This window comes from Talpa europaea, assembly GCF_964194135.1.
Source record: "Talpa europaea genome assembly, chromosome: 11".
Taxonomy (NCBI): domain Eukaryota; kingdom Metazoa; phylum Chordata; class Mammalia; order Eulipotyphla; family Talpidae; genus Talpa; species Talpa europaea.
The window spans coordinates 20669347-20680207 of record NC_140078.1 but is presented as its reverse complement, the minus strand read 5'-3'; the positions used below and the strand labels follow the sequence as shown (position 1 = coordinate 20680207).

Sequence of the window (10861 nt, the reverse complement as noted above, 5' to 3'; positions counted from 1 at the left end):
AAGAGGCAATGTGCAGATGGAGGCAGATATTGGAATGATCTGACTACTGGCCAAGGAATGCCAGTTACATTCTTTCTTCCAGGATAAGCTGGACAAACTAGGTACAGATTCTCCCTGGAGCCTCCAGAGGGAGTGTGACCCCTTGATTTTGGCACACTGAAACTGATTGAGACTTTAGGCCTAGAACTGTGAGAGAATAAATTTCTCAGCCACCCACTAAGTTCGTAGTAATTTGTTACAAGTAGCCACAGGAAACTGGTATAGCTGTCCTGTGTTATCCAAGTCTCAGTTTACTCTCCACTCCTTTCCCTTCTATCTGGCACTTCCAAGGGAGTTTCCAAAAATATCCTAATATTTGTTGAGTCTCTCTTCTGCCATGCACTATGATAATAAGCTTTACATGCAATAGCTACTGAATCCTCACAATCCTATTAGGTAGGTACTAATATTAGTCCTATGTTACATATCAGCAAAATGAGTTTCAGAAGAAAACCAAGTGGGGTCACACTCTGAATTGGCAGTGGAAGTAGTATTCTAATTCCATCTAGCTCAAATACAAAACTCACACTTTAACCTCTACACTGTACTTCCACAAGCTCTCTCAGCTAAGACAGGGTTTTAATTCCTGTATTAACTAATGACATTTCAGGACATTTATCTGAGGGATATTTTTAAGGATGCTGGACCAATGGAGAACAAATCTGCCAGCTCAAGAAACGGAGCTGCCACTCTTTTTGGCAGAAAAGAGTATGACCAATCACAGAATTATGGAAAGGTCAAGTTAAAAGGATTATAGAGATCCATTTGGTCAAACTTCTCATTTTATAGGTGAGAAAGCTAGTTCTAGAAAGAGGGAGGTTCTAGTTTGGGTGTCACCCACAGAGGGTATCAGTGGTAAAGTTAGACTTGAATCCAGGTTTCACTTCGATTGCCTATCACACTGCCCAAAGTCATAGGTGTTGCTATGACACTTAATCTTAGCTAGAAGGCTGAGAAGTGCTGTGGTCTAAGATCCTGGTGAAATTCTGGGAACTTGCAAGAAGGAAAATGGAAAAATGTGTCTGAAACCTTTTCAAAGCTACAGTGCCTCCAGGATCTTCTTTCTCACTATATATACTTATATGATGGCATTGTATATTACTGCAGCTTAATGAGATGGCTCAGCGGATTGGGAAGAGGAGGCTTTTGCATTGACAGGGACTGAAGGGACCACCACGATGTGACCACATCCCAAATAAGAGTGTTAGACCAGGGAGGGTGATGCCTAAAGAAAAATTGTCATGTCATGAATGGCAGCCTTGTGTAAGTTGTGCCTTACACGATCAGCAGGGAATTGATTTGGAAACTCATTAATTTGGAAACTCCCTAAAAATACGGTAACATTCTTCATCTTTACATAAGCCCACTCAGTAATGAGGCCCCGCTGGTCCCTGTCTTTTTGTTTATTAAGATAGTTTTAAAAAGATAATGTATTTAAGTGTGGTTGTTCGGCTGTCCGAGGCATTTAAGGTGCCCCCCATATTCTTACTACATAATAAATGCTATTAGTAAAACATTAATAATGGTACCAGCAGCAGCAATAGCCACTGTCTTTAAGACACGTTGATCTTCGCTTAAGAAACTATATAACCCCAAATGCTCTTTGCCTGGGTTCCGCCATCCATTGCATTCTGGGGCTTGTAGTCCGGAAGCGAGTGGCTGATTCATCAGCGCGCAGGCGCACTGACACCGATTCCCGGAAGAACCTGCAGACACTCCGACGATGAGCGGGTGGCGGTGGCTGGTGCTGCTGTGGCGGCGCTGACAGGACACGAGCTCTATGCCTTTCCGGCTGCTCGTCTCGGTTGGCCTCCTGTGCGCGCTGTTGCCCCTGCACCATGGTGCGCCGGGCCCCGACGGCACCGCGCCCGACCCCGCCCACTACAGGTGAAGGGGGATCAGGCTCTCCCCACCCCCTTCCATAGTTGGGGAATGGGAAACGCAGACCCAGCCCCTTCCCTTTCCCTCCTTTCCAGGACTCCCACCCAGACCTGCTCGGACCCCGACACTGGGCTCCTTGCAGAAATCAGGTGGTGATATCCCCACTTTCTGCGTTATTTCTTGCCCTTCCCCTTGTTTGGTTTCGTTTTATGGCCCCTACCTTATATCTCGTACCCCGCACCAGGGAGCGTGTCAAGGCCATGTTCTACCACGCCTACGACAGCTACCTGGAGAATGCCTTTCCCTACGACGAGCTGCGACCTCTCACCTGTGACGGGCACGACACCTGGGGCAGGTAGAGCAAGCGGAGGAGCAAGGGGGCGGCCGGGGTCTGGCAGTCTGTTCTTAGACGGGTGGGTCTGCTGGGGCGAGTGGCTTCATAGTTCCGGAAAAGCTCCTAGCCAAGACGAGGCCGCCTTTCCCCCAACTCCGGCCAGCACCATCAGGATCCACACAGTCAGCTGAAAAGTTGGATCCCGAAGTGGAAAAAGCCCTGGGTACCCTGGTGGACTGGACCTCTGGGCTCCAACCACAGCAGTAACAGGCACCAGCTGTGGGGACTTGGGCACATCTATGGAGTCACGAGATAGTGTGGAAAGACTCCAAGAAATTAGAAAACTTAACCCCCTTCATTTTGTAAGTGAGCAAACTGATCCAGAAGGGGATATAACGCTCAAACATGAAACTTCAGAACCTTTGTTGTCAGTATAATGGAAACACGCTTCCCCCATTATCCTCACATCACTGCTTGTTTTGATTAGTCCAAAATGTCACCTCCTCAGCATCAGTTCCCCTAACTACGAACCTCTTACAGAGGTATTTCTCATATTCTGTGACCTACAGGTCTCTCATGAATCCTCCCTGTTAGTTTCTTCATAGCAGTTCTCACTCACTGAAACTGTCATTTTCAGTAATCTGTTTAGTTTGCCTGTCTCATTCCACTAGAATAAAAATTTGTGAGTTCTCTGTTTTGTCCCTTACTGAGAGAGTGTAGAAACATTACATTTAGCTGAAGCTGACATTGATTATTGTGCTAAGCATTTTACTTGTGTCAGCTCATTTAATTCTCTAGGAATTGAGTGCTGTTATCTTTGTTTTGTACATGAATATGCTAGGGACTGGGGAAATCAGTAAACTGAACAGAGTTTGGGCTATTTTTTTGTTTGTTTGAAAAAAAGTTAAACAAAAAATAGTAATTCGTGCAGTACAAAATCATATACAAAAAGTAATTATTTTCCTTACCTTAGAATTCCAAGTACTGTTAACTTTCTTGTGTATTCTTCTAGAAATATGTTTGTTTATACCATTATTTTTACATATATACATATATAGGTGTGTGTTTTAAATTAACTTTTTTTTTAAAGATTTATTTATTTATTTATACAAGCAGTGGGTACAATCAGAAGCGCAGGAGGGTGAGAGAACTCACCAGAGCCAGAGCGGGGAGCAGAACAGGCAGAAGGACCGAAGTACACTGCTGAAGGGAGCAGCAGGCGGCAGGAGAGGTCTGCGCGCCATGTGGGACCCTCGCCCCGGCAGCCAGGAATTGAACCGGCGCTGCATAGGCTGCGGGCAGCTTCGCAACCCAGCGCTCCGGGGAGGCCCTAAATTAACTTTTTAAAGGCACAATTTGCATGAAATGAAATACATTCATTTTAAGTGTAATAGCTATTCAGTCAAGCTATAGACTATCACCCTACAAAGTTTCCTTATTCCCCTTCAGAGTTAATTCCTCTACCACCACTGCCCAAACAATTGTTAACCTGCTTTCTGTCTATAGTTCTTTTTTTTGAAAATGTGGATAGAAGCTTACTATACTGCCTATTCTGTACCTTGTTTTTCTTCATTTTTCACTTAGTACATAATTTGAATACCTTAACATTAGCCCATAGAACTCTTGATAACTGTCTTTTTGACATCTTCATAGTTTCACATTGTTTGAATTTACTGTGATTTAGTTAATCACTCTTCAACTGGCTTGCATTTGGGTTACTTTTAGTTTTTCCTGCGATAAACACTACCATGAGCATTCTCAAGCATACAGTTCTGCACTGTGAGATAAATTCCTAGATGCGAAAAAGCATGTACTCTTGGCTATAATCTTACACTACCTCCCTATGGCAGAGAAGAATGCCAGGGCATATAGGCCATGTGTTTAACCACAGTTGTGCTATATCAGTCCACCCTGCATTAAACAGATCAGGGGTCACTGGCAGTTTTTATCCTTGTGACTGTAAGTGGGATCAGCAGAGACATCAGTGTGCCTCACTTATTAGTTTGGGGGGATCTGATCTGGGGCAGCCTTAATATCTGGTGTTTGGATTTTCTTACTAAGCAACTGGGATTTATGTCCTTTTACAGTTTTTCTCTGACTCTAATCGATGCTCTGGACACCTTGCTGGTAAGTTTCTCACCCATTCTTTTTCCTCTCTACCATTGCATAATCAGCATCCTTCCTCTTTGGATCACTTAACTGCAGATGAAAAATGAATTCTTCACCTACGCCTTTTATTTTCATCTCTTGATTCTAAAATATCAGTTTCTGGTTGCCCAGTTTAAGGAATATGATGAATTCCAACTTATTCAGATTCATTTATTCAGCAGATGTTTTCAGAGGTCTTACTATAAACAGAACTGTGATAGGCTTAGCTCATTCTGTGGAGGATATAGACACATTGATACTCTGCTTTTTTCAGAGGCTTGCCTTCTTTTTTTAAAGTTATGTTTTCTGAGATAATATTGATATACAACACTGTATTTGTGATTTAGATTCACACCTCTACATATGTGTGTTATCACATCCACACCTGTAAGGCACTAATCTTCCACCACAGTCCCTTGAACCTTCCACCCCTCCACCCCCCACCCACCTTTCAAAGGCTTACATTCTAATGGACATGTTCAGTAATAAAAATGATGATAACTAGTTAGTGTAGGACTTGTCTTCAGCACTTTGTATGTATCTTCTTGTTGAATTCCTCTGACAACTCCATGAGGTAAGTATCCTTATGCCTTACATTTTATCTTTCTAAGCATCAGATTTCCCAGCTTAGAAAGATAAAAATGACTTGGCTAGGGTATATAACTTTTAAATGGCAGAACTAGAAGTCAGTTTTGTCTGACTCCTAATCTTAGCCATCATTCTTAAAAGGATCACAGTAGAAATGTAACAACTTTCCTCCTGTTTCACTATTTCTGGTTCTCTTCTGCCTCTTCTCATTTTCATATGCTGTTAGTACTTAGGTAAATACTACGTGTTATGTAAATTTATGTAAATTGTGATCACTATGTAGACATAATTTAATTTGTTTTGTTTTTGCTCAATGTTAGTTTTTGTATACTTGTTCACCCTTCAGGTATTTATTGAGGGTCAACTCTATACCAAGCATAGTGCTAATCTCTGGGGTTACAATGGTAAGTTTAAGCAGACATGGTCCCTACTTTCTTGGAGTTTATGATTTTAGAGAGGGAAACAAAGAATATTCCTAAAGAATGTGTAATTGCAAATTGAGGTCAGTGCCTTTATAGAAAGGGAACATGGTTCTGTGAGTGGTTATGAAAAAGGAACCTGTTCTAGACTGAGGATATCAGGGAGGACTCCCTAAGGCAATGAAATGACACTTAAGTGGGAATCTGAAGTAGAGATAAGTGTTGGTAAGGGAAGTGGGGAGCGGGGAGGGAAAACAGTCTGTTCAAGTTGCTGGTGGCAGGGGAGAACATGGCTAATGTAGTGAATTAAAGGAAGGCCAGTATGTCTGGGATGTGGAGAAGGAAAAGAAGCAAAGTGAATCTACAGGGATAGATAGCAGCTGATGTAAACCCTTGTTCACTATGTTAGGGATAGTGATCTGAAATTTGAGAACAATGGAAAAAAATCACTGAAATTTCATAAATAAAGGGCAAAAGATGACAAGATTTCTGTTTTAAGATCACTGGCTGCAATGTGGAGAAGGATTAATATAATCATCAAATAACAATAAGTAGTTGCTTCATGGACTGTGCTTGGCATTCTGCAGGAATGAGTGAGGCTCCTGTCCAGGGAAAGATTCTCTTCACATAGAAAGAAAAGATGTTTTAAGAGATGTGTGGATAAAGTTATTGGAATATTTTAAAGGAAGAAGTTAATTTCAGCTGGAAGACTCACAGATTCTTAGAGAAGGTAACAGTTGAAGATAAGTTGAATTTGGAGATGGGAAAACAGATCTCTAGAAGACAGCATGTCTAAAGGCAGGAAATTGGAATAGTGTGTATGTTTTGCTAAAATGGATGAGAATAGGTTAGATGAACAGTGAGAGACATGGTCAGAAAGGTAGGTTGAGTCCAATCATAGAGGACACTGAAGGCTGAGATTATCAGGAATTCGTGTTTGGCCAACCAAGCTGCTGTGTTTTCCACAAGGAAGAATGTGACCAGAGAAGGTTCAACTCAATAGATGTGTACTGCAAACGTCATGCAAAGATTTTCTTATGTGGTCTTTGGTCTTTATAGTTTCTTTTTGAGTGGGTACACAATGCTCTTGAAATGGTATCTAAGAATTTACTCAACCAATTTCTTGATATTAGCTCTCAGTGTTTTTTCCTCCTGTCACCCAATTGTAGGGCAGAAACTGCAGTTCTTTCGTTAAATGAGGGAGGGGCACCCCAACATAGGAGCCCAGACTCTGAATCCAGCACCTTCAGGGCCTGAGAGATCCTTACTGGCATGTCTTACTTTCCTTTCAGATTTTGGGGAATGTTACTGAATTCCAAAGAGTGGTTGAAGTGCTCCAGGACAACGTGGATTTTGACATTGATGTGAATGCCTCTGTGTTTGAAACCAACATCCGAGGTGAGGGCTGCCTTCTAGGACTTCTGGAAGGAAAAAAAAGAAGCATGGAGGTTTTGTCTCTGTGTCAACCAAGAGGTGGTAAACAGGATATTAAGGACAAACCCTGCCAGGACACTTGGCCAAAATCAGTGCCTCAGAGTTCTTCTTCCCTCCTGTAAGGTAGGGGATGGGAAGGTCTTGAGATCCCTCATCATTTTCGGACATGAGAGTGAGCAAGAGACTGAGAAAAGACTGAAAGAAATAAGCTGGAGTTACTCATGTATTTAACATATATTTGATGCTAGGCATACAACTATGAACAAAAAATGTAATAGGGAACTTGTTGGTTAGGAGACCTCTGACAATAGAACTTCCTGAAAGTTCAGTAGAATTTTCTGCTATGATGTAAATGTTTTCTATCTGTGTTGTCTGACATAGTAGCCAGTAGCCATATGTGACTGGCTCCTGAACAATTGAAATCTATCCACTGCAATTGAAGGGCTGAAATTTTAATTTCACTTAAATTTAATGAATTAAATAGTGGCATGTGGTTAATAATTATTATATTACACAGTGCAAGTCTGGGGAATTAGTTTCCAAACCTGGCTGCCCATCAGAACCACTTGGCACCTTTTTTTTTTATTATTTTTTATTATTTTTTTTTTAGACAATATTTTTTCCCCCCCACCCCCTCAGGTTGAGTCCCCATAAAATTTCCTTCCCCAAGGCACCAGTGCACCATCACCACAGTCTCCTGTTCTCTTCCCTTTCTCCCTCTGATCCCTCTCCCTCCTCTTCCCCTGTAGAATGTGTCTGATTTGTAATTGTCTGTTTTTGCTTTGTTGTGTTTTGTACTGTTATTTTTTTTACACTGATGTCTTACTTGGTTCCCCTATATTCCTATTATAAGTGAAACCATCCGATATTTTTCTTTTTCCTTCTGGCTTATTTCACTGAGCATAATTTCTTCTTTAATAAAGTTCAAATGTCGGGAGGAGGAGGGAGTGGGGTCAGAACAGGGGAGGGAAGAGCACAAGGGACTGTGGTGATGGCTCACAGATGCTGTGATGGTGGGAAAATTATGGGGACTACACCTGCGGGGAAAAATTAAATACTGTCCAAAAATTAACAATTTTATAAGAAAATAAATATAAAAAAAGTTCCAGAGTCTGGGCTCCGCTCTAAACCAATGAATTGGGGTGTCTGAGTTGAAGCTTAGGATCAATATTTTTAGCAGGTTTCCACAAATTTTATAACATGCAGAGACCCTGTAGACCACCCATAGCTTAACTACTGTCAACTCTGGATAGCAGAGTTATGTTTTCTTTTTTATTTTGCTTGTCTTTATCTTGTATGCTTTCTGCAATCAAACTTGTATTACAGGTTTATGATAAATGAAGATTTTAAGAAGAGGAGGGAACAGGGGAGAGCTGGGTATAAAAATCCTAATTTTGGAATCAGACTGAGTTTGAGGATTTGCTTATTGCCATGTCACAATTTCTGAGCCCAATTTGGTTGTCCTTGCATATTCACTTCTGATTTGAATGTTATTATACCAGCTTTCTTTTACTTGATATTTGCCCAGTGTATCTTTTCCTACCCTTTTACTTACTTTCAGCCTTCCTGTATTTTTTTAATTAGGTCTTTCTTTTGCAAATTACATACAATATTTTCATTGTTTATCCATTCTGTCTTTTCACAGAAATATTTTCCCCATTTACATTCACTATAATTACTGATATATTTGCATTCATTTCAGTTGTATAATTTTGTACCTTTTGTTCCATCTTCTCTCTTTTTTCATGCCTTCTTTACATTATTATTTTTTTCTTATCCCATTTTCCTTTCACTAACTTAGGAACTATGTATAGCATCTGACTTTTAAAATAGTCTTCATGGAAAATTTAACAAGTCTAAAGTTAATGAAAATCTTTATTCTTCTCCTGAATAATACAAAACCTGGGTCTGAGGACATCATGTCTCTATGCTACAGTTAAATGTTTTAGTTCTTTGTTTAAACCTTCTAAATATTATTGTTCTATACAGTTGAAGTTTGAGTTCTATTCATATACTTACCACTTTTTTTTTTTTAAGATTTTTTATTTATTTACACAAGCACTGGGGTACAGACCAGAGGTGCGGGAGGGTGAGAGAATTCACCAGAGACAGAGCAGGGAGCAGAACAGGCAGAAGGACAGAAGTACACTGCTGAGGGGAGCAGCGGGTGAGACAAGAGGGCTCTGCCTCTTCATGTGGATAGCTCCCTGGCCAGCTGGGAATCAAACTGGCGCAGCAGAGGCTGTGGACAGCTTCACAGTACTGTGCTCAACCCTCTGTGCCATAGGGGAGGCCCCCACTTACCACTTTTTTCATCATCTTTCCTTCTCATGTCTCTGCCCGCCTCCCTGCAGTCCCTTCCCTTCTGCCTGCAGGACTCCTTTTAGAATGTCCCTGAATACAGGTGTGTGTTTGGCACTTTCTCGGTTTTTGTTTGGAGGAAAATGTTTTTATCTCACTGCCTTGGTTTGATCTTTGAGGGATATTTATCCTGTCATGTGGTTCTAGGTGGATAGTTTTTTGTCTTAACATATTGAAGAAAATTTCCCATTGTTTTCTGGTTTTATTGTCATTGTTAAGAAGTACTCTGTCAGTCTATTTCTCACTCTGGCTGCCCCCTCCTTTAAAAAAATTATTATGATATATTAAAAAATGCATAAAAATAGAGAAAACAATATAATGAAAGAGACACACCCATCAACCAGTTTTTACATTTGTTATTTTTATGCTTTTGCATTTGAGATCTTTTCTTTTGTTTGGTGTTCTATAATTTGTGATATATGTATATAAGTGTGGATTTCTTTTTATTGTCCTGCTTGGGATTCTTGAATTTAAGAATTAGTGTCATTCATTAGTTTAGAAAATTCTGTTTTCTCTTCAGATTTTGCTTCTCCCTATTTTTTCCCTCTTCTCTTTTTAGAGATCCTGCCAGATATAATTATACTTTCCATTGTATCCTCCAAGTGCCTTTTGTATTGAAAAAAAAAATCACTTTGTTTCCTTATGTTTTTGATATTTTTTTTTTTTGGGAGAGGGGGTGGTCTCTCTTCAAGTCCATTAATTCTCTCTTCAGGGGCCTCCCTGGTGGCGCAGGGGTTAAATTTCAGCGCTATCAAGCTATCACCAGCCACTGCAACATAAGATCCATCCCTTTCCAGGGAGCAATCCACATGGTGCAGCAGACCTCTCCTGTCTTGCCTGCTGCTCCCCTCAGCAGTGTATTTCAGTTGATCTGCCTTTTCTGCTCCCCACTCTGTCTTTGGTGAATCCTCTCATCCTGGAATACTTCTCTGGCCTACACCCCAGTTCTTCTATGCATAAATAAATAAAAAATAAATCTTTTAAAGAAATTCTCTCTTCGGGTATTTCTTACCTGCTGTTAAACCTACCCATGTAATTTTAAATTTCAATTGTTGTGTTTTTCACTGTAGAAATTCCCATTTGTTTTTTTTTTGTAAATATACTTGGTCATTTTTATAGTTCTTCGTCTGGTTACTCTCATATTTCAACCTCTTATTTCTTTAAATATAGTGCATGTAATTATTTTGTGTTCTGTGATAATTCTAAAATCGAACTGTTGATAAATCTGCTTTACTGTTGCTTCTGCTGGCTCTTACTCATAATGCTTTGTTTCTTTGTATTGTTTGTGATTTATTTTTAAATGTATACTCATCCTCTAGATTTTTTTTTTAAAGTTTTATTTATTTATTCATACAAGCACCGGGTACAGTCAGAAGCACGGGAGGGTGAGAGAATTCACCAGAGCCAGAGCAGGGAGCAGAACAGGCAGACTGACAAAATACACTGCTGAGGGGAGCAGCGGGTGGCAGGAGAGGTCTGCGTGCCATGTGGAACCCTCGCCCAGTGGCCAGGGATCGAACCCGTGCTGCAGAGGCTGCAGGCAGCTTTGCAACCCAGCGCTCAACCGCTGCACCACTGGGGAGGCCCCATCCTCAATATTTTATCTGTGAGATTCTTTGAAGGTTGGGTTGTGGTGGCTTCCAAATAGAATTTTGCT

At 40.8% G+C, this 10861-nt stretch overlaps 1 protein-coding gene across 2 annotated transcripts in view; it reads left to right on the top strand.

Annotated features, from left to right (window-relative positions):
• Window positions 1-1819: 1819 nt before the first annotated feature.
• The window catches only part of LOC311180266 (ER degradation-enhancing alpha-mannosidase-like protein 2), a gene marked incomplete at its 5' end in the record, with an annotated part of 29591 nt that continues 20549 nt past the window's right edge, over window positions 1820-10861 (top strand). The window contains 4 exons of one of the 2 annotated variants that reach the window (XM_084247965.1): window positions 1820-1926; window positions 2165-2275; window positions 4342-4381; window positions 6702-6807. In XM_084247965.1, coding sequence (XP_084104091.1) covers window positions 1820-1926; window positions 2165-2275; window positions 4342-4381; window positions 6702-6807 — 364 coding nt within the window. The remainder of the gene's footprint in view (window positions 1927-2164; window positions 2276-4341; window positions 4382-6701; window positions 6808-10861) is intronic. The other variant, XM_084247966.1, reaches the window with a different exon arrangement.